Genomic DNA, 24,921 nt, shown 5'->3' with positions numbered 1-24,921 from the left:
AAGGGATGCTGAAGGATTATATCATCTTCTGAGAGAAGCTGTTCAAGGATACTGTCTGTCTCATGGGAAGACCTCTGCCAGTTAATATTTCATATACTTAATTTGTATCACTCGAGTAGTAGTGAGCAGGGACTGTGTTTTCACAACTATGTTTACTTATATGCTTCTCTCCTCTGAGGATCAAGGTAAATATTTTCAAATGTAAGTTAGATCCACAAAAATATATATGTGTCTCCACATTATTGGAATCCAAAGCACAGAGTTAGGTTCCTTATAAGCAGGGATCCTGGTTTTCTCTGATAAAAAAATCCCCAATATTTGGATTAAAAAAAGGAACCCAAAATCCACATTTTTATGTGTGTGTGTGTGTGTGTGTGTGTGCATGTGCGCGTGTGTATAAAACTCCCCTACTGTGTGTGTATATATATATATGTGTGAAACACCACCATATATATGAAAAAAATAGCCCCAGATCCACATTTTTCTGTGATCCAAATGAAGCATCACTATCGATATTGATATCAATATAGATAGTGGTGTTTCATTTGGATCACAGGAAAATGTAGATTTTGGGTTATTTTTTCATATATATAGTGATGTCTCATATATATATGTGTGTGTATATATATATATATATATATATATATATATATATATATAGTGCTATTTATTTGATATATAGTGGTGTTTCCTTTTGATCACAGAGAAATGTGGATTTAGGGTTATTTTTGTAATCCAAAAATTGAGGATTTTCTTTTTAAATCAGAGAAAACCAGAATCCCTGCTTATAAAGTTAATGGGAATATTTAGGCATCTCAGAATAACAGTAAAAAAAACCCCTATATCCTCAGCAGAATGAACTAGACAAAAAAGAGCATAATCAAGATTCAGAACCAGACTCCTGAGCACAGGCATCTAGAAGTATTATTTTAAGAATCTAGGCAGAGTTCATTCTTTTTAAACATGGTTGGCAGTAGAAGTAGTAGTGTAATATATCCCTGTGGTATGGGCACTCACCAAGAAAGTGATATTTAGACTCTCACCAGCATGAGGAGATTCAAACCCATATTTCAGATTTCCCAGGGGAGTGCCCTGGAATCATTCATTCCTTTGCATTGAAGTTGGGACACTGTATGCCAAGGCATGCATGGGGTCAAAAAGCAGCGAAGAAGAGGGCAAATAAATCCATAGCCCAGTAGTTAGGATACTTCAGTGGCTGCAGGTATCATGAGTTCTTGTCCCTGATAACAGTTATTTCTATTTTTTATCAAATAACTGTCTAATAGAAGAAGGCATAAACTTTTTAAGGGAATGGAGACTGAAACCCACCTCTCCCCACTCCTAGCTGTGGGTTCTAGTTACTAGCGTCACGTTTATATGAGCGCTGCAGGACTGGCACCGAGAAAATAAGCCCTGCTCAGATAATCTTGTTCCAGTATACCAGAGACCTGAAACTAGGCAACATAGGGTATGTCTACACAAGACATTTACTGTGGTTGCCTAATTAGCTCCACAGCGAAGCCTCTGTGTCTACCCTTTTAGGCTGCAATAAACTAATAAATATTGTTGCAGGTTGTGTTGCACAATATCTTGTGGTGCCATTATTTAGTGTGCCACAATGCATGTGTAGATGTTGATGGGGCTGGCTGGGGCACAAGGGTGTTTCAGTGAAGGCTGGCCCCACACTGGAGCACCCTCATGCCCGTCAGCCCCTCTGCAGCATATGGACCCTGGTCAGAGTAGCCTCAGGATGGCAGGCTGAGCCTCCAGATCTCCTGCTATCTGGTGGTGTTTAGGCCTGCCTCAATGTGCTACAGTCCTGGGTGCACATTCAAATGTGGCACCCAGGAACAATGAACTCTGACATAATCTGTGCCAGAGCTTGTATTGCATTAATTTCATGTGTAGACATGCCCACAGACAGCCCAGAAGCAGCCCCAGATGCCTTATAGCAAACCTGAGTGTAAACCCTAGAACTACTCTTAGGTAGTACTAAGCATTGGGGTGCACACCTAGTTTTCTCTGATCTCCTCAATCACACCATCACTACTGCCTAATTTCCAAACTATCGTCACTGAGTAACTGCCAGAGTGCACAGTGCTTAGTTTTTTGGACAGGGAGTTACTTTCCCTTCTGCTTCCTTTTCTTCTTCCACACCCTGAATTGGCACTCTTAACTGCCTCCTCCTCTCTCTGCATTTTTGGATGAACATGATCCTGGCAGCTGTGTTCTGTGCCAAAGTCAGTGTTATTAGTTCAGTCTCCCATGGATGAAGACTTGTGGGTGGGTGGACTTACTGCAGCGGGGACCCAGCAGCTCATGCACAGCAAAGGAATATGGTGTGGAAATACACCATAACTATAGTGATTTGTTGTGGAATTTTAGGTTATGACAATAGGACCACCTTTATATTAAAGAGTTAGAATAAGGCTGAAGAATAATTATTTGAAGGGGGAGTTGTTTTTGTTTTGGGGGGTATTTGGAGGGAGGGGTTGCATTTTCCCTTAATTTGGACTGATTATTTTCCAGCAGAATTAATTCTGAAATTATATTTGTGTGTGAATATATATATATATGAATGTTTTGGCCATTGCAATTTAATACTTTAGGTGTATCCAACTGGTTTATGGGTTGTAAAATCTGTTCACAATTCAGCACTGTCAAAGTTTAAAATAACAACTAAATACTAACCAAAAACATGGATTTGAGTTGCTGTATTTCAACATTGAGATTTTAAGTAAGGTTATGAGATAAATAACTACCTTCCTCCTTTTACAGTCAAAATACAATGTCAAGTGCCTATTTAACATGGATTTTTATGCTACAGGAAATTACAGTGGTAACGAAATCACTGCCTATGACTAGTCCACACATCTATGAGCCAAGAAACTGATTGCAAAGTTATTCCTCCCAGATATAGCTGTTATGACTAAAAAATAATAATAATAATATTTTCAGTGAATGCAGTTTTAGAAAAAAAATGAAAGTCCATTTTCCTAATGTATACATTACATTACACTTCTGTATTTATCTCTATTATATTTTATATAGATATATATTAAAATACATTGCACTATCCCTGACCTTTTTATGTTACCATCATATTGGGATGAATAATTTATATGTTATAATTGAATTAAGAATGAACACTGAAACAAACCTTCACTAAAGCTGTAGGAGGCTAAGTAAGACTTGCTGAAAATTTTGTTTAATTTTATTGTTTCATTTGTGCATACTATATGCATTTGTGTAATTAGTAAATATTTAAGTTACTATTTGCAAAGGTGTAAGTGCATTCATACTTTAGAATGTGTATGTAATGTTGACACCATGATGCCTGCTTACAGGGTAGGAGTTGGTCACAGTAATATACACAAACTTCAGAGATTCAAATGTGTAATCATGAAAAAGTACAGTAACACTTAGACACAGATATTTGTAAGTTTGAGCTTGTACTTACAAATCTGTAAATTGCCTTTATAAATATGTTATAAATAGCAGCAATGGTACAGAATGATTACACATAAATTGCACTGCATTATGTGTTGAAGGTTACAGTGACATGGGAAGAAGTTTTTTAAAGTGATAACTTTGAAGTTATTTAAAGTGTATGTTCACTTCTGAGAAATGTCTATGCTTTTGTAGAGATGAATATACAGTTCTTTTATGTCAATTTTAGTCCGTTCTTGGAAAATAGAAAAGTAAAGAATTAGTTACTGGTATTCTGTAGTATTATGCAAGAAACAATTTGTGCTGCAAAATGTGGATAGAGTTGTACAACTTCTAAAATAAAAAGTACACACAGCTATTAAGCCTCTAAAGGGGTTGCTACACTGAAGCAGCAGGAGGGCCCAGTGAAGACAGGGATGAGTAGGGTCTGCCCACACCTGGTACAATCTAAAACCAGAAACACTTTAGTGAGGCTGCTTCAGGTTCATTCTTCCATTCTTGGTCTCTGATGTGCTTTAGAGAAGCTACTAGGGACATAACAAGTCGGCAAGCTCCTCTGACTTGCTACTTGTTTCAGAATTCGGTGGCAAATTCCAAAATTGGAAGACCAATCCTCTTACACCTGTACGGTATGTCTATACCTGCAGTGGCAGGATCCACTGCTGTGGTAATAAGTCCCATCACTTGCCTCTGCTCCACTTGGATCAGAAATGAGACCCAGGGAATGTTGAGGGTGTGCTCCAGGTCACTACTTTTGAGCATACCACAAAGCAAGGTCTTGTGCTCAGTGTCAAAAGTGCCCCAGATATTCTCAACTGCCTCATTTTGGGGTTGACAGGCAGGAAGAAGGACCAGGTTGGTGGGGCTTAATTTTTTTAAGCACTGCAACTGAGCATCCAATCACTGTGGTGTAGATATACCCTAAAACATTTAGGTCTGCTATCTCAATGAGAAATCTAGTGCGACCTAATCCAGAGGGTTACCTTATCCTGCCCTTCTCTGTACAAATCTCTCTGTTTTTTTATATGAATAGGAAGACCTATAGATCATATCGCAATTCTCCCTGCTCTAATTCAATAAGCAGGAATGTACCCATTTGGAATCCCTTACACTTGGATATTGCACTTACCATTGCATCAGAGCACGTGACCAACATACAGATGGAGGAAGAGAAAGGTAACTCATCCACCGTTTAACTTAGAGTTTAATGGCACTTGCTATGGAAGTGATAGACTCAGGTTTTAGAACTTCCATTGTTCTGAAGGAACATGAACCCACATTTTCCATCTCCCAGGTCAGTTCCCTAAACATCAGGCTAGGGACTACATAGAGGTGATGACACCCTTTTGAACCAATGAACATCCCAGAATGAGAGAGTCAGGGGATCAGATAAGAGGCCCAGGAAAAATATCTTAAACAGTTGGGCAAAAATGGAGTCAGCAGTTGCACCACCAGTATGTTCTTAATTTCAAACAGCTGTAGTAGCTGCTCCTTTCTAATTTGGCCAGTTAGGAACTTGTGCACAACTTAGACATTTTTTTTTCCAGATGCAGTAGAATCAGAAAAAATTGTAAGCTGAATATGATGCCTGGGTAGCCATTTTGGATACATTCTGAATATGCTCAGAAGATCAGGTATAGGGGACTGTGGAGAGATTTTGAGTTTAAGACAAGGTATCTCACTGGGAGTCTATGGAATTTAGGTACCTAAAGGGAACAGAGGATGTTTTGAGGGGAAGAATAGTAGAAATAAAGGTTTAGTGACATAGAGGCCTAAAAATGCCAAAGGAACACTTAGGTTACAAGCAGACATTGCTGAATGAAATGGAACAGCTGTACCAAGATGTCAGACCCCTGCTGCTTTCAGAAGCAGCAGAGGCCCAATCCTGCAGAACAGCACTTGCGGTGTACCTCTGCAAATGCAGGAACCCCAAGGGGATTCCCCAGCAGGTTTATGGGGATTCCTTGGGGTTTCCTTGTTTGCAGAGATGCAATCCAATTTAGAGCATACCAGCACAATATACACCACTTAGAAAATCTCCTGCCAGGAGATTTTCCAGGCATTCATCTGCAAGCAGTAAAACTCATGGTTACCCCATTTGCAAAGGCATGCCCTGCGTTGGGGTGCAGCAGTGTGATATGGGCACCTAGGGAATCCCATGCTGGCTGATTCCCAAGGTACATGTAAGAACAGGGGAATCTGGGTGGGTGCTCCTGGGACTTTAGAGACCCAATCTCAGTATGCTGGCAGGAGCATGGTAAATACCATGTTCCAGAAAACTCAATTAAGTCTAGGGTCAGAAGGGAGAGCAACAAGGGTGATGCTGCTATAGACTACCAGACCAAGAGGAAGTGGTAGGTGGGGTTTTCTTCAAACAGCTAGCAGAAGTTTCCCAGTCACAGGCCCTGGTTCTCCTGGAGGACTTCAGTCACCCTGACATCTGCTGGGAGGATGATACAACAGTGCGCAGGCAATCCAGGAAGCTTTTGGAGAGTATTCAGGACAACTTTCTGGTGCAAGTGCTGGAGCAGCCAACTAGTGGCCATGCTCTTCTAAAATTGCTGCTCACAAACAGGAAGAATTGGTGGGGAATGTAGTAGTGAATAGCAACTTTGGCAGAGAGATGATTGAGTTCAGGATCCTGAGGAAAGAAAGGATGGAGAACAGCAGAGTAAGGGCCCTGGACTTCAGAAAAGCAGACTTTGACATGCTCAGGGAACTCAGAGGCAGGATCCCCTGGGAAGCCAATCTGTGGAGTTGAGGATTTCAGGAGAGCTGGCTATATTTGAAAAAAGCCTTAGTGAAAATGCAGGAACAAACAATCCCGATTCACAGGAAGACTAGCAATATGGCAGAAGACCAGCATGGCTTAGTCAGGAACTTTTTAGTAAACTAAATCACAAAAAGGAAGATTATAAGAAGTGGAAACTTGGACAAATAACTAGGAAAGACAATAAGAGCATTGCTTGGGCATGCAGAGATAAAGTCTAGAAGGTCAAAGCACAATTGGAGTTGCAACTAGCATGGGATGTGAAGGGTAAAAAGAGGGGCTTCTATAAGTATGTTAGTAGCAAGAAGAGAATCAGGTAAAGTGAGGGTCCCTTACTGAATGAGGAAGGCAGAAAAGGCTGAAGAGGATGCAGAAAAGGCTGAAGTGCTCAATGCCTTTTTTTGCTTCAGTTTTCACAGGCAAGGTCAGCTCCCAGGCTACTGCACCAGGCAGCACAGTCTGGGGAGGAGGTGAGCAGCCCTCAGTGGTGAAAGAACACGTTTGTGACTACCTAGAAAAGTTAGATGTGTATAAGTGCATGGGGCCAGAAGGGGTGCTCCTGAGGGTGCTGAGGGAGTTGACTGATGTGATTGCAGAGCCGTTGGCCATGGTCTTTGAAAACTCATGGCAATCAGGAGAGGTCCCAGGTGATTGGAAAAGGCCAAACGTAGTGCCCATATTTAATAAAGGAAAAAAAGAGGAGCCAGGGAACTATAGACCAGTCAGCCTCATCTCAGTCCCCTGGAAAATTGTGGAGCAGATCCTCAAGGAATCCGTTTCTTAGCACTTGGCAAGAAAAAGGTGATTAGGAACAGTCAGCATGGATTCACCAGGGGCAAATCATGCCTGACCCACTGGATTGCCTCCTATGATGTGACTGGCTCTGTGGATGTGGTGATGGGCAGCTGAGTGAAACTCCAAGACAGGGGAATGATACAGCAAATAAGAAATTCCCAGTAAAATTAACTTTATTGGCAATATGGTAAATGTTTGTTAGTAAAATGAATTGTTATAAGTTAGCCAGCAGAAGAGAAAGAGAGAGAGAATGGAAATCAATTATAAAATACCTTTTTGTGATTACTTATTTCATTTTACAAATAACAATTTTTCCAAGTAGGCAGGTAATAATAATTCATTTCATTTGACTTAATGTATGTGTGTTCTTGGCCAGATTCTGCCAAGCCTCGTCAGGTGGAATGATACCAAGAAGACTAACTTGGGAAGAAAGGTACTATTTAATATGCATGATGGAAGGAGGATCTGATCTCTGAAACTCACTGGCACAACACAAGACTATCATAAATTATTCCAATCCAATCCAGTGTGTCCCTGGATTGATATTACTCTGGAGGTTTATGGATTACAGCTCTTGGTGATAAGATTTTCAGTAGCATTCCATTTGACTCAGAGCTGTTCCTTTCAAAGCTAAAACTCCCATTGACTTAATGAAAGCAAAAAGCCATTGCTGAACACTTTTGAAAATCCCACCTACTGTCTTCTCTCTCAAATAAATGCATGCAACACATTTGAAATCTCTGAGATCTAGCTGCATACAGAAACTGAAGGTCAGTTTTGGCCTTTTATCTATATTGGATATAGAGGTATACAATTAGAAATAAAAAGAAGATAAATAATCACAGTGTTTTACTACTGTTGAAAGGGAACTGTATGATGTGCTTAGTATTGGGTTACAGAATAGTTAACCAACGTGGTAACAAGAGAAATTATCAAAAGGAATAAGGAAATCATGGATAAAAGTGGTCACGAGACAGTTACCTCAATATGGGTTACATGTATGGAATTTCTTTTATTGGAGGTTAGATGCAGAGGTACTATTCATATTTCAGTTCTATACTGGCTATAAAGCACTTGACAGAAATTGTGGATTCTGAATTGAAACAATTTTTACTCAATAATGTTTAGTCTTTACTGAATTTTATTTTATTTAGTTATTTTGGAACTTGGCTTTGAAAGGACTGTTTAGGTGGACTCTGAACCAGTTTGAACATGGGAAATATTATTTCCTTTACCAGCATTATACATAGTGTTAGCAAAAATGAGGAACCTTTTTAAACCAGTATCTGTGCATGATAAACCACTGTAATTATTTCAGTTGTTCACTTTTTCCACCCTCTAACTTCAGATAGATTTATTATTTGTACAAGTTTTTCAAAAATAATTGACCTACCTAAAGAAAACTGAAATTGTAAGGAACTCCAGTTATTCTGGGTTAAATGTATACCCTATGTTAAAGGTAAGCATCCTGGTTTTCTTTGATAAAAAAATCCCAAATTTTCTGACAAAAAAAATAACCCCAAATCCACATTTTTCCATGATTAAAATGAAACACCACTAAAATATATATAATGAAACATCATTCATTTTAATCATGGAGTAAAAACTATATATATTAGTGGTGTTTCATTTTAATCATGGAAAAATGTGAATTTGGGATAAAAAAAATCCCAAATTTTTTTACTTAAAAAAAATAACCCGAAATCCACATTTTTCCATGATTAAAATGAAGCACCACTAACATATATATATATGTTACCAGAGAAAACCAGGATCCCCGAACACCATGTATGCACATGAAAATAGGATTTAATTGTGCTACAAGTCCTGTATTGGCCCTGAAGTGACCTGCTATTAAATTAAATTTCAGTTTAACAACAGTAAGGATTACACAGTTAAACCTCAGTCCTCCTAACAAGTAAGACTAGTGACTATTCCAGTGTCTATCAAAACAAAAGAGAACTCTTTGTTATAACAAGCTGGTATATATTTGTTAGCTGATTCAAAAAGTTCTAGGAATCCATATATATTTGGGAATGTATATTTAAATGGCTGGATATATACATTTATATATCTACACCCAATTCAACATCTGGTTAATACAAAACTTTTTGGTAGTTCAGTTCCAAAAAACCAAGAAGCTTTGTTCCTATCAACATTTATTTTGTAGGATTCTTTTTTTTTCAGTACCTTAAAGATCTCTTGGATTTGTCCACAAAAGAGGCTAATCCTAACTCAAGAACTGCTTGTGCAACTGTCTTTTGACTAGCAAAGAAGAGCATAAAAAATTAAACCAGCACCAGTGATTTGCTATGAAAGTTCGCTCAAGACAGAAAACTGGTATCTTTTTGGTGGGTTTTGGCACTTAATGGCAGGGTAACATAATTGCTGCAGCTCCACACTACTAAAAAGATACATTTCCAACTATCATTGAGCATATTGTAATATACATACTGGCAATGTAAGCGGCTTCAAAGGCAATGAAAAGTTCCTCAGCTGTAGCTATCACAGGACAGTTCAGAATTATTCTGAATTCTTATGAATGACATGGCTCCTGTATTTGAAACACAATCTTTTTTTTCCCTAGAAAACCTGCATTGATTCAGAAACAAAAAAGGTTGTTCTTTGCCAAATAGGCTCATCCCCACTAGTTTCTATGCTGCTTTGAATACTGTAATCCCTTGGATCCTCACATTCCATTAGGTGGTTTAGATTTTAAACCAATTCAAATGACCAACTAGAAAATACGGATACCAACTTCATTGCTGAGTCAAAAGCTTGATGTAGTGTTACTGCTGTATTTGAATTACCCTAAAGAAAAGCACACAAGGCTCTAATATATTTATTATATGGGATTTATTATATCTAGATGGCCTAATTTTGTCTTACTCCACTCGCATACATTTCTCACTTGTGCTGTACTTTCAGTAACTTTCAGTAATAAAATGGAAATTAAGTGTAAGTGGAATAAGGACCAGTTTTTGTGTAGGAATTTGAAAAAGGAAATGTCATGACATTTCTATTTATTTTGTCCATCTGCATCAAACTGGGCCAAAAAGATAATTCCTTACCCTGGTCATATTTAATTTATTATATACTGGAATGAAGCAAAAATAGCTGCCTTTCAGCTTTTCATGGGCTTCCACATGCAGAAGATGCATAAAATATAATATGACCAGAGCAAACATGCTTCAGTTTTATACAAGATAAGACGGATTTATGGATTGATATGTTCATTCAAACTGAGTTCCATTTTTGCAATGAAGCCCAGGTAGGGCTAAAAGTATGTTGTTCTCTCTGTGTAGACTTTGCTCAAACGTTCAGGATATAACATCAGTGCAACATGATGCATCACAGACAAGGAGCGATAGTCCCCAATTATTGAAACAATTGTCATGTTGGTTTAATTTTTCTCTTGCTTCTCCTCAGACTGCAGAGAAGAAACGTAATCACTGTGGATGAGGAAGAGAACTAACCTTTCAACCTTTCTTTTTTTCTTAAGCAAGTATTAATGCCCTTGCCTTGTATAATCACATATCTAAATTTAAAGCCCATAACCAATTTGAACATAATACCTTGACAGAAAAACATCACATCTACTGTTCCTTTTAATACAAAGGTTTAAAAAGTGACTGAATGTGCTGTGATGGTTCTGTAGTTAAAATTCTTGGTGCCATGAAAGCTGTTCTCTTACTCCCTTCTGCTCCTTATGAAGAGCTGGCCCTTGATGATATTGATTATCCAGCTTTATAACTCTTGAGAACAGTGTCTGGACTTACCACTACATTTGCTCCTACTACAAACTGTTTTTTCTTGTTCATCGACTGAACATCTTCTAATGATTGGATAGGGCATAAATCCTTAATCTTCCCTGTTTTTAAACTTCGTCAAGTTTGTGATTAACAGATTATTGACTATGTAAATCCTTGTTCTCATGAAGTTATCATTCTTGTTGTCTGATAGTAAAATAAGCATTTCACAGTCAATTAAATCCTAAGCAATGCTGACAAAAGTCATGGTTGCTTGATGACTACAACACAGGCACCTGCTCTTCCAATATTTAGGGAAGCCATCTGCAGAGAAAATAAGCAAATAAATAGGAAGAATTCATTCAAGAAATGGCAGAAGTATCATGTCATGTTACAGTTCTTTTGGGAAGACATAAATTAGCAGGAATTAAACTTAAAAGGAGCATACAGCTCCTTTTTAATTCTAGATTAAAAAAACAAGGAGAGAGGAAGGAAAGATGGTTTTATGATTAAGAGACTAAACTATGATTCAAGACACACAAGTTTAATTCCTGATTCTACCTTGTATTTTCCATGTGTTGGTCAAATCGTTTCTATCTTGTTAGTTGGGAGCAGTTTGGGACAGAAACCAACTTTTGTTTAACAAATAATACAGTGGGATTTCAATTGCAAGGTACAAGTTATACTGTAATACAAATAATTAAAACAATCAAACAAACAAAAACAACTCTGTATCTTGGGTTAAAGGTGCTAGTTCTAGTTCCTAGACATTTTTGTTAAAACTCACTTTCATTTTGTCTGATATATAAAATAATGTATAAAAGTTATGGGACCTGTTTTAAATCATTTTGAGTTACTATTAATTCAACATTAACATGCTTATGTAACAGCTATGACAACTACTATGCACAATATTATCTTCCCTTTATAGTTATAGTAGGAAATATTTACAGTTATTTCTTGTATGGTATCTGTTAGAAAATGTTTATTTTTTATCAAGTTCCATTGCCCAGACTATAGGACTTCAGGTTATGCTAAGCAATAATTATGCTAAGCCATAGTTACACTAAGCACCAAAAATGAGCTTGGGAATAACAGGCTTTGTTGACATCTGGATGACTTGAGAAACAAATGTATAAAGTAAAAATTCATTAATGAGCATAAAAGTTGGCATGAGAAGGGAGTAGTAGAAGCAAAGTAAAATTAATGAGGGCAGGTGCAGAAATAAGAGAAGAACTGAAGGTATCAGGTGTACGACCTTGGCAAAGAAACAAATGGGTATCTGGACAGAAGGATAGATAAACATTGGCATGAACATTTGGGTATTAGCGGCACAAATAGGAGTGCCACATTATGTGTTTCTTTTTAGCGATGTAGGGGGTGTAATTAATGCAAGGAGTTGCTACCCTGTCCCAGCAGTTTTACTGAATTGGGCTAACTGCTAAACAGATCAGCTAATGTACAGCCTAAGTCACAATAAACATCTCTGCGCTTTTACCACCAAATATGAATTTTGCGTAATTCTGTGTTGCACTCCAGGGCTGGGTCCAGACAAGCATGGCCATGTTGTGTGATGCCCATTCACATCTGCGATGCCACATACTGCACATTTGTTTGCTCTCCACGCTGCAAGGGAGCAGTGCAAGGGTTTTTTATGACCCCTGGATATACAGAGGTCAAAAATCCCATAGAAAAAAAAGTGGAGCAGTGCACACAGGGGCAGCATGCCAACTCAAAACCAGGGCTGGGCTGGCCAGAGCCATGCTCCAGCTGCTGGCCAGGCTCTGTGTGGCAGGATCGCCACTGCTGCAGCCCCAAGAGGCCCCTAGGACTCCAGATAAACTGATAGGACCAGCCCACTGCTGGCCCCAGCCTCCCCCGCTCCACCTGGGATAACTTACAGTGTGCCAGAGAGCATGTGGCACAGGCATTCCCTGGGGACAACTAATGGCAGTACAAAGTGTGCCGTTGCTAGTTGTCCCTGGGGAACCAAGTGTCCACGCACATGTGGACATAGCCCAGAAGGCTGCTTGCTAGCACTGGCCTCCTGGAGCACATAGACCTCAGCAGCCTGAACACCAAGACCAACAGTGAGCACAAGGCCACCCAAACACTACAAACTCCAGAACACTGCATACTGACCTAAATCAATGAACTATTTGTGATAAATTCTCATAGCACTCTTTTGTCTCAATGATTTAAATGCTGTAGCAGGATTTTTGTATAATGTCTGAGAGATCAAATATTGGAGCCCTATTCTCCCAGCAAACTTTATTGAGTTTGCAATTTACATCATGAGCATTTCCTGACAGAATAAGTTACTATTCAAATTGAGTAAAGGTACAAGAATCAGCCTTTCATCTAATAGGTAGGACAAAGGTTGGATGGGAGAAAGAAAATTGTTATCTCTGTTTTACAGATGAGCAGGGATCCTGGTTTTCTCTACAAAAACCCCCCCAAAAAACAAAAAAACAATTTTCAGATTTAAAAAATTATCCCAAAATCCACATTTTTCCATGATTAAAATGAAACACCACTAGTATAGATACATTAGTGGTGTTTCATTTTACTCATGGAAAAGTGTGAATTTTGGGCTACCTATTTTTATCCAAAAATTGGGTATTTTTTTTAAACAGAGAAAACTAGGATCCCTGCACATGAAGAACTGAGATACATTGAGAATAAATTTGCTCAAGATCACACAGAAGATGGCACAGCCTAAATCTAATTTCAGACTATTAGAGCCATTTTACAGTAGTTCAACTTCCAGGCTATGTCTCTTTCTGAAAATGAATTTAGGCCATCCTCTGGCACCAATGTTCTAAGGGAAATTAGTAATGAGGAAAGACATGACAGTATTCTCCCTGTGATATAGAAAATAAAACATGAAAAAGTAAAAGCTGGTGATAGAGGCAGGGCAGAACAAGGAAGCAGTGAAAAATATATCCTGATTTGTTTTTATTGACATTTTATATACTCTGGCATCATAATTTAAATTAATTTTAAAAGCCTGTGTAACACCCATAAGGTGCCATGCAAGTCACAAGGTATAGTGTAGCATAGGTGTAGGGCCTTTAAAATTATTTTCTATAATGTTACTGCTGTACCCAGCCAAACTATCATAATTTCAACCTTTTAGAACTGTAGGTGTTTTTAAGAGTGGGTAACGAAGCGTATTCTTACATATATAATGCATTTTACTTAGTCTACTTAAGACTGTGTGAAATTCATAACTATGCAATTTTTCCCTGGCTACTAGGAAAATAGCTCTAGGATGAGACTCAAACCCCAGAAGATTAGGGAGCTAAAGTGCTGATAAGAGGAGAAAATCTTATTTGCTTCTGAATAAACAGGCTTTGTGAAAAGAAAACTAAATAAGTAACTTGGAGCCTTAAATTTCCCTCTCTCTGACAAAGTGAATTCCAGTGAATATCACTTGCTTACTGTAATAAAGCCTATCCTTTCCTGTAGACCAGGTAGATTAGTAAGATTTATAAACCATATATAAAATACATAGTCACAAGAAACTCCCTGTGGCTTGCAGTCAGGGCATAAATTTATTCTGCAGTTGTTACTGAGGCCTGTATTAGCATGTGTGATCTGGACATAAGGGCCAGGTACACTTTTACCAGTATAAGTGATAGGAAAACATTTTATACCGGTAACAGAACAGAAGTTTAACACACAAAACTGGTCTACGTCCATAACAGAATAGAAGTTTGGTGCACACAGACTTGTTTAAAAATGGTGGAACCCAATCTAAGATCTGCCAAGGGGAAATGTATGTTCTCTTGCTACTGATGTAAACTACAACACTTACAGAAAACTGTGGGACTTAGATTGATTCTGCCTCAGGTTTTTTGAATGTCTGTGCCTAGCCAAGGGTAGAAGTTAGCCACAGTCTGAAATCAGGCAGGAGGCAGGATAGATTTGTAAATCAGAGATGCATAGCATAAGCTTTCATGAGCCCAAACTCTCTTAATCAGAGGTTGATGTGAAAGAGCACATGCAGGGCAGTGTATCAAATACAGAGAGTGATAGTGAATATGAAAAGCAGGCAAAAGAAGGAGGGAAGGGAGACATGGGAGGTGAAACAATTCTGGGAGAGGCAAATAAGCAGTAAACCTATAGAATGGGGACAGACATTACACATAAACTGGTTTAAGTGATCAGAAACTAGTTTTTAAACCTGTAACAGAACAGATGTTCAGTGCACATAAACCAGTTTGAGAATGGATGAAACTGGTTTGAGATAAACCTTGTTGAATGTAGTATCAGACTTAACTGATTTGGGTCAAACTGGTTTATGCAATGTCTGTCCCAGACCCCTTGCTGGTTTAAGATAAACCAGACTCCCCAGCATCCTGGCATGCTCTCTGGGCTGGATGGGGCTCTCTGCTCCACAGCAGAGCTGGCCACACCCCTCTGCTCCCTCACTGGGGTTCTGACAGATACTGCAGGCACAGCAGAGTCTGTCTGGCTTCCCTCTGCTCTCCCTCTGCCCCCACTTGCTGCTCACTGCTCAAGCAGGAATCCCCCCTCCTTCCCTCACATCTCCCACAGCACAGATGCTAGCCCCATGTGCCCTAGGCATGTGGCATGCCAGCTAATGCTGAGAGGTGTCTGTGTCTGTGTCTCTCCAATTTCACTGGGACAAGCAGACAGAACAGTGACCACTTAGGGTTTTTTGGAGCTAGTCAGCTGGTAAGCTGTTTAAGAAGAGTTTGAACTAACAGAGAAAGGCTATTGTTTTACTGATGGCATGATAAGCACTGTTATCAGCCCCCTGCTGGCTTGCTTGCCTGTCAGTTTTCTGCAGACAGTATAAAGTAGCAGGGAGGGAGACTGAAAAGCTCCGTATCATCAACAGATGCATGCACTGCGCACCCCTGTCCTTGCCTCAGAGTGCTAGCTGGGGGCTGGCAACACTCCCATCCCTTGAGCAGCCAGCAGCAAAAAGTCTGGGACTGTGCAGGCAGACATCCCTAATCAAAGCATCCTGCCAGGGCCTGGCCACACTCCCCTCAGCTCAGCGTTGTACAAGGGAAGGGAGGGCTCCTTTAGCACCCCTCAGCTTCTACCCTGAGCCACTGCAGGCATCTGCCTGAATTTCTTCAGTCCAGAGAGAAAGTCTGTCTGGTTACAAACCAGTTCAGTCTAGCCAGGGTAGACTAATCTGCAAAGATTGAATCAAATAAGGCTCAGGATTTTTTAATGTCTGTCCCTAGCTGTGGAGGCAATGGGGTCACAAAAGCTAATCCAGGGATAAGAATCCATAGTCCCTGGACATGAGGGCCATGTTACTTGAAAAAGTTTTCAGAATTTAAATAATTCTGTTGTAACAAATCAAGGCACTATAGCAATTCAGGTCTGATTTTCTGTCACTTTAACAAGGTCATAGTAAAGTCTATCTCCACCATAATAATTAAGGACACAATTCTGTTTTCATGTATACACTTTACTTGGTGACTTTCAAAGGAAAAGTGGTATTAACAATAGGGTAAGATAGCACAACAAAAACTGTTAATGTTGTTTAATTTCATTTCTTTGAAAAAAAGGTTTACTTTATTACACTGAAGGCCAATAAATCATATTTGTTGTTCTTTCTTATTTACTTTATAAAATTTTGAAATAAAGAAAATTAGAGAAAACTGCACTTTGGCAAAACACACACAGTACACAGTTATATATACATCTTCTTGCAAACATACCTTACTGAATTTCATGAAACCTTTCTCATGCTTTCAAAAGCAATGTAAGGTAGTTCATAACCAGGATTTCTGTACATCAAAGAATTCCCCACCTAACAATATTGAAGCATTCTCCTCTGGGAGAAATATGCATACAGCATAAAGGGTTATGGCAAAGGAAATTCACTGCTTGCCTTCTTTGGTGAGGTTTCATGAAGTAGGGAATCCATATGATGGTTCGCTATGCAAAGGGTGCTTCCATAATATTTGTGCTTTGGAAGACATCTGTACTTTATCCCAAAAAAGTAATGGTCAGCTGTCAAGGGGAAAGATTGTTTTGCTTAAAAACCTTGTGGCTTTAGTGTTCTGTCATGCTTCCTGTTCTCCAAGCAGGCAGCATAGGGAGCTATACTTATGTCTGTTTATAAGCAGGTTTAGTGGATACAGGAGAACTGGGCAGCATCCTGGCCTATCGAGGATAATTGGTAGAATCAGTACAATGAAAGCTGCTCTGGAAGTATTAAGATATATGCCATGTGCCCTAAATCTCTGGTTACTGTCAAAAGCTAGTTATTCTTATGGGGAGAAGTGATTTTTTTAACCCTTTAAAATTTTTGGATTTAGCCCTCTGACACTACAGGGCAAATACTCAAAAACTATCTACCTGTTGTTATAATGGCAACAGGAGTTTTAAAGTGACAACTTTATCTGTCTCTCCCTGGTATCCTAGGTGATAATTTTTGCTTTTTCTCTCTTCTGAGGAAACTTCTATTATAGTAGGTGATAAAATATTAGGAATAATTTTACATTTATGTCAGTGTCAGCTATTGAAAAAATACAGCTTTTATGAATAATTTCTATGATATATTATAGAAGAATTAATAGACTTAATAAGTACCTGTGTCCATTCATTAGTTTGAGGGTCATATGATTCCATAGTGTTCAGGTATGTCTGGCCATCATATCCACCCACTGCATATAATTTATCACCAAGGAGACAGACACCAACAGCATCTCGAGGCATACTCAATGGAGCCACCATTGTCCAGGTATCAGTTTTTGGATCATATCTGAACAAGAACAAAGGAAGCAGTATGCTTAACATAAAATTGGGTGTTAAATCATGTTTATCTTTATGTAAAATCTATTCATTTGCTTGGATGAATTGTTCATGTGCATTTATACAGGAACAATCTTTTCAGCAGCACAAAAAGAAAAAAAGGGACTTAGTGTGGCCCAGATTCTGATACTTTTGTGTTGAGTAGCCATCTATTCTTGAAAATAAGTGGGCCATTTACAGAATAAGATTCTACTTAACAAGACTAAGGACCATAGAATCTGGTCCTATGTAAAGAAACTATCTAATTATACTGTTGTTCCATAGTGTATTGGAATGTTTTGTCCTAAAACTAGATTTAACTTTCTACAGTAAATCTATACAGCCTCTATGAGAACTCCAGGATTATTTCTTATTCTACTAGGGCTAGATTATATCTTTGCTACTCCTGTTATTCAGTTACTTTTCACTCTATAGACAGTATCATTTTCATAAATGGGATGACGCCCACAGTAACATCAGAGTAAGCAGTATCACAACTGATCCCTTAGGGGAAGAATCCCAGAGGGAACTATGTGCTTAAAGTGAAATTAAAGAAGAATTTAAGTGCTTAAATCAAAAAGTCTTCTCCACTAAAAAAAATGTTAAAATCTTTAGATGTCTGAGAGTCTATAAGCACTTGAGTTCTCATTAATAAAATTAATTAGGTGCTTAAAGTTTTGCTACTGCATCTTCCTAGAGATGTAACCATCTTGCCTGTTATGGGTATCTCAACACCTTTCTCATGTGTATGGCCATAAAGAACACAATAACCAGGTGTCTCCACTTCTCAGTCCTTTGAGGAACCCAATCTGTCCCTCAGGAAAATTCAGAAAGTGCTTAACATATTAGTAGTAATAATTTCAGCATAAAACACACCAGCCAAATAATTATCATTCAGAAACATGGTAGCATGCACCCAGGATAATAAAAACCTAGTATCCAAGACCTCCGCTTCCTGAGAGACTGCTATAACCAGTATGCTACAATATAAAAGGTGAGCACTACCACTCTATCACTCTTCACATCTCTCTCTTCAGCATTTCCTATTGGCTGGCTTAAGTATCCTTCTGCTCAGACTAGAATAGTAATGTGTGTTGTAGGGTTGTAGCCGTGTTGGTCTAAGATCATACACAGGCAAGGTTCTTTGGGTAGATGTGATATTTTTATTAGACCATCTGAGTAGTTGGAAAAAAAAAGTTCCGCAAGCTTTTGAGCACATGCATCCTTCTTGAGTCTCCCAATGCCTGAAGGAAGGTGCTTGTGCTGGAAAGCTTGCATATAACTTTTTTTCCCAACTACTCAGTTGGTATAATAAAAGATATCACATCTACCCAAGAACCTTGCCTGCCATTGTGATTTTTGTAGCATTTTGTGGTTCCTAACCCTTCCATTGTACAGAAATTTTGCCATGTTTCATTGTAAATGTGCCATCTCAGGTGGTGATACTCATACATCCTACACTGGTCTGTTCAGACTGTCTTCTGAAAGTAGCATGGCTGCATCATAAATTGGTTGCTTGGCTTGAGGTCAGCCTATTTGTTGGTATCACTGAGCATGTCTATACATGCATTTTAATGTATATTAGCTTATTTTAATGCATATTAAAGCATCACTAAAAATCTGTGCACATTCTCTAATGTGCATTAAAATAGGCTAATATGCATTAAACCATCTCTAACAACCATGCTTTTTAGTTAATCTGTATTAAGACAGGCTAATGCACATTTACCTAGTATCCCACAATGGATCCACGCATAATCTATGTGTGTGCTTTAATGCACATTACCCGTTGGGACCAGAGCTGAAGCCAGAGCCACAGCTACTGCCTGCCCCAGGCTGGAAACTCAGCTATAAAATTAGGCTTTTTTTCCCCATGTTTTTTCCCCCTTGAAGATCCCAGACACTTCTTGGGCAACCAGCTACAGGCAGGCAATTGTCAAGGGAAGTCTCTTTCTACCTGAGTGAGTATTCTATCTGTTGAGTTATTATATAAATGATTTGCCTGGTTCTCCTGGTAATATTTTTTCATAAAATTTTCTGTGACTGCTGCTTTATACTTAACTCTAAGCTGTCAGTGGGTGCGTCTACATGAGATGCTTACTGCACAGTAGACTAATTAGCTTTGCAGTAATGTCTCAGCTTCAACACGTGAGACTCTATTAGGCTGGAGTAAACTAATTTACTCCACAGCAGGATAGCACTCATATTTACAAGTACTATCCTGCTTCGGAGTAAAAAACTCCACAGCAGCGCATGTGCAGACACAGACTGGCTGGCTGGGGCACAGGGGTGCTTCAGTTTTTCATAGATTCATAGATTCATAGATGTTAGGGTCAGAAGGGACCTCAATAGATCATCGAGTCCGACCCCCTGCATAAGCAGGAAAGAGTGCTGGGTTCAGATGACCCCAGCTAGATACTCATCTAACCTCCTCTTGAAAACCCCCAGGGTAGGGGAGAGCACCACCTCCCTTGGGAGCCCGTTCCAGACCTTGGCCACTGTAACTGTGAAGAAGTTCTTCCTAATGTCCAATCTAAATCTGCTCTCTGCTAGCTTGTGGTCATGGTTTCTTGTAACCCCCGGGGGCGCCTTGGTGAATAAATACTCACCAATTTCCTTCTGTGCCCCAGTGATGAACTTATAGGCAGCCACAAGGTCACCTCTCAACCTTGTCTTGCGGAGGCTGAAAAGGTCCAGTTTCTCTAGTCTGTCCTCGTAAGGCTTGGTCTGAAGGCCCTTAACCATACAAGTGGCCCTTCTCTGGACCTTCTCCAGGTTATCCGCATCCTTCTTGAAGTGCGGTGCCCAGAATTGCACGCAGTACTCCAACTGCGGTCTGACCAGCGCCCGATAGAGGGGAAGTATCACCTCCTTGGACCTATTCGTCATGCATCTGCTGATGCACGATAAAGTGCCATTGGCTTTTTTGATGGCTTCGTCACACTGCCGATTCACGTTCATCTTGGAGTCCACTAGGACTCCAAGATCCCTTTCCACCTCTGTGCCACCAAGCAGGTCATTTCCTAGGCTGTAGGTGTGCTGGACATTTTTCCTCCCTAGGTGCAGCACCTTGCATTTCTCCTTGTTGAACTGCATCCTGTTGTTTTCTGCCCACTTGTCCAACCTATCCAGGTCTGCCTGCAGCTGTTCCCTGCCTTCTGGCATGTCCACATCTCCCCATAGCTTTGTGTCATCTGCAAACTTGGACAGAGTACATTTCACTCCCTCGTCCAAGTCACTGATGAAAGTTTTTTGGGGCTGCCTGCCAGCTAGCTTCACACTGAAGCATTCTTGTGCCTCAGCCAGCCCCTCTAAGATCAATTGGAGCATCCTTGGGCTGACAGAGAGACCCCTGGGGCCCCCTGCCAGCCAGATCTCCCCTCCTGGCTCAATGTGCTATACTCCTGGGTGCATGTGAAGATGCATGCTATGGGGCAATAAACTCCAGAGCATAAAGTTCCAGAGTTTATTCATGAACATTAATATAGATTTAATAGATTCAATAGATTTCACAGACATTAGGGCTGGAAGGGACCTCGTAAGTGTCACAACCCAAAGTTGTGGTTTTTGTTTGTGTGTGCTTCGGCACTGCTAAATTATTTTCCCGCCAACTGTAGCTTTCTTTGTATGATAGAGTTCTCTGTTGTGAGAGAGAACTCTGGTGCAACGGGGGATTTCCCGCCAAATTACAGCTTCTTTGCAGGGTGCATTTCTTTTGCATACTGGTGATGCACGTTGCAAAGGAGTTCCCACCATTTGTATTTGGATTCGTGCCACATTATTGGCCAGATCTAAATGTAGGCACACGTGGCGGCTAGCTATTGGCTTGCTAGCTGTACAAAAGGCTTGGGTAGTTTCCGCCCAAGTCGGAGAGAGAAAGGGAGTCGGAGAGAGAGAGGGAGAGGGAGAGGGAGAGAGAGAGAGAGAAAACCTGGAAAGAGATAGAACTCGCCAGGAGGAGGAGGAGACTTCGTGTTGTGTGATCTCTAAGCGCTGCGGACCCTTGCGGACCCAACGCGCCTCTCTCAAGCTTAATAACTGAACCCACAGAGCTTTCGCTTCTAGCTTCTCCCCATCACCCATCACAATCCCAGACGTATCCCTTTCCTGTAAACCCAATTTTCGAACCCACGGAGCCTAAACAACTCCAGGGGACCAGGGAAGCGAACCGGACCTGCGGAGCTTAAACAACTCCGTGGGAGCAATCGAACTTGTCCTGGTCCTCTAGCAAGGATTTAAGCGGAGCTGCGCCTGGAAACCTGTCCAGCCTACACCACTACCATCTTTGGGTGTAAGTAAACAATCTTTTCAATCAACAACTACGTGTTTGTGACTGATTCTAGCTTGCCACCGGTTTTCTCCGACCCCGCATGCCCGGGCTGCTGGCCACAGCCCGCGTGCGCAAAAGACGGGCCGCGGATCGCCCCCCCCGGCTCACACTTGGCAGCGGGATCGGGGCCTGGCCCGCACATGGTGACAAGGATGGGATCAGGAGAGAACACCTTAGAGCTAGAGTTGGTTTGAAATTGCCCTTGGCGCAATAACCAACGCCAAGTGAAAAGCTTTGAGGAACTGGAGGTGCATATCGCTTACCACCAGGCGGGTGGAACAGGTGAAAGATTTGTGAGCGGATGTCTGTCGCTAAAGGGAGAAGAGGGAATCTCCGAAGACAGAGCCCTGAGAGAAAGGGAAGTGTACTTGCTCCCCACGGCGTTTGGGTGTATAATGAGAGATGAGCAGGTCCTATTTAGGCCCCTCGATACTGTGTCCCTCGCCGGACCCAACCCGGTGGGCGAAACGAACCCGACTTTCACCCGGGAGTGTGCCCGATGCCTATGATATGCTCAGGAGAGTGAAGAACCGGAGCCAATCGGCCGGTTCTCCCCATGTATGGTAATGGCTAGATTACAGGGTCGCGAGCTTTCATCTGAGCTCCATGAAGATCTGGAGACGGAGGAACGTGCCGCAGATGAAAGAGTGGCCTTGCAGTACGACAAGGGGGGAGAATGTGGTACAACTTTTTGTACTGTGATGGATTTAATGCAAAAAAACCTAAGTTTGAAAACCCAGCTGCAGATGGCGATCCGATCGGTCAAAGAAGCGGCTGAGAAGAAAGAGCCTGAAATGCCGGTCCAAAATGGCGCCGAGCAAAAGGGAGACCGTGTGGAAGAACCAGAAAAGAAGGGTGGAGCTTCTGAAGAACCCGCGAGAGTTCGGTCAGCGACTCCGCCCATCGACGCAACGTCGTCGCCGGCAACTCCGCTTAGCGACGCAGCGACTCCTCTACCGACCATGCCTTCCTGCCGACAAAGGAGAGAGTCAAGCGGAAGAGTGAATCCGCCCCTCCTGCCTGAAGCAATAACAGCAGCAGTAACCCCCACGGCAGCAGTTCAGCCTATAACAACGTCAACTCCCGAAGGAGCAACTTTCCCTATAACAACAACTAATCAAGTTACTACTACCTATTATGCTCGCACCAGAGCTGAGTTACAGGATTTGTGTAGAGCATCAAGAATTTAACCTGAAGAGACTCTAGCTGTATGGTTAGGACGTTTAGTCATAGAACTTGGATCCGATCTGCTGAATCAAGAAGAAGCAAGCTTCTTAGTGAGACAAGTTTCGTGGAGTAGAGGACATGTCACCGACATCGACATGATAACATGTAATACACACTGGCCTATTCAACTGCCAGTGCTTGTTGCAGGACTGATTAGTCAAAAGGCCCATGTGTGGCATGCAGGACGGCCAGAATGTACCGGCGCAGAGCATCTTATGCTGGCAATTATTGGTGTCTCGTATTGTGCTTGGAACCCGAGAGCATGTGCACTGGGACTGACATCACTCCAGCAAATAAGACCATGGCCTCACTGTCACTTGCAAGATCCTGGAACCGTTCCACTAACCTCTCACAGTCTAGATAGTTGCCTCGAGATTTATGGGTGAAAGAATATCGTCGTCCTTCAGATTCTGCTCAGTCCAATGGTAAATCAACACGTGAGTAATCTTCTTTGTCAACTGCCATGACTGCGTATCCTGATGGAGCCAAGATTGTCTCTTGATCGGGACTGTCAACACCTGACCAGACCTCAAGACACCAGACGACGTGGATCCGATCTCCCACCACTGCCACCGAAAACCCTAGAGGAGCGATACATGTTTGGATTTCTCCTACAGTGTTCCGGCCTTAACAAACGGCAGCTTCAGATTTTAGGAGACGCAGGCCAATGGCAATTAGCTTATGAGTTAGGTTTCTGTTATTTAGAAGAACCAGATGATGAATCTTCGACGATTTCATCCAATTAAGCCATGAAAATTGTTTAAATTTGTTGAATAAGATTATTAATCTGTTTTTGGGAGTTTTCTGTTTACAGATCTGGAATTCAGAGCGCGTGATAAGAGGAGCCCTAAGAGGGATGACATCACCAAGAGAAGTGAGGGCTTGACGTATGACTTCACCACGACGCCCACTGAAGCCCTGATTGTGCAATTTTGTTATAAATCAGATTATGTATTTGTGTTGATTATTATTTCTTGATTGTTATGTAACTTAATCCCAGGGCAGCAAATTTTATGTTTGTTTATCTGTTTGTTTGCTTATCTACTCGCTTGACGACTCACGACAAGGTTCTAGAGTGATGACTGTATAGCATAATTTAGCTATGCTCTCAGCAAGGGGGGATGTCACAACCCAAAGTTGTGGTTTTTGTTTGTGTGTGCTTCGGCACTGCTAAATTATTTTCCCGCCGACTGTAGCTTTCTTTGCACGTTAGAGTTCTCAGCCCCCTGCCCAAGGGGCAGGAAGTCAGCTAGGGTCAATGGATCCCGGAAAGATAAGCATCCAAATGTTTCTTAAAAGTGTCTAGCTTGGGTGCTTGCACCACCTCTGGGGGGAGTCTGTTCCAGGCCTTGGGGGTCTCATACAGTAAAGAAGTTATTCCTTATGTCCAGCCTAAAATGGTCTTGCAGGAGTTTGTGACCATTGAAGTTTGTGACCATTGAACCCTGTCATCCCTTGGGGTGCTCTGGTGAACAGGCATTCCCCCAGATCCTGATGTACTTAAAGGCTGCCACCAAGTCACCCCTGAGCCTGCGCTTCTCCAGGCTGAAGAGTCCCATAGCTCATAGCCTCTCTTCATAAGACCTGTTCTCTTGCCCTCTGATCATGCACATGGCTCTCCTCTGGACTCTTTCAAGCTTTTGTATGTCCTTCCTAAATTGTGGAACCCAAAATTGGATGCAGTACTCCAGTTGCAGCCTCACCAAGACCGAGTGCAGTGGGAGGATGACATCCTGGATCTTGCTTGAGATGCATGGGTAGATGCAAGCCAGAGTTTTGTTTGCTTTGCCAGCTGCGATATCGCATTGGTG

General features: G+C 41.0%; 1 protein-coding gene across 1 annotated transcript in view; it reads right to left on the bottom strand.

Annotated features, from left to right (window-relative positions):
- Positions 1-603: 603 nt before the first annotated feature.
- KLHL1 (kelch like family member 1) overlaps positions 604-24,921 on the bottom strand; it is a 556,958-nt gene continuing 532,640 nt past the window's right edge. Inside the window, exons 10-11 of the mRNA XM_019488567.2 lie at positions 17,353-17,524; positions 604-11,088 (exon numbers count right to left, since the gene is read on the bottom strand). Coding sequence (XP_019344112.1) covers positions 11,029-11,088; positions 17,353-17,524 — 232 coding nt within the window. The 3' untranslated portion in view covers positions 604-11,028. The remainder of the gene's footprint in view (positions 11,089-17,352; positions 17,525-24,921) is intronic.

The sequence above is a fragment of the Alligator mississippiensis genome, chromosome 1 (assembly GCF_030867095.1).
Source record: "Alligator mississippiensis isolate rAllMis1 chromosome 1, rAllMis1, whole genome shotgun sequence".
NCBI classification, from domain to species: Eukaryota; Metazoa; Chordata; order Crocodylia; family Alligatoridae; genus Alligator; species Alligator mississippiensis.
This window is presented reverse-complemented; position numbering and strand designations above follow the sequence as displayed.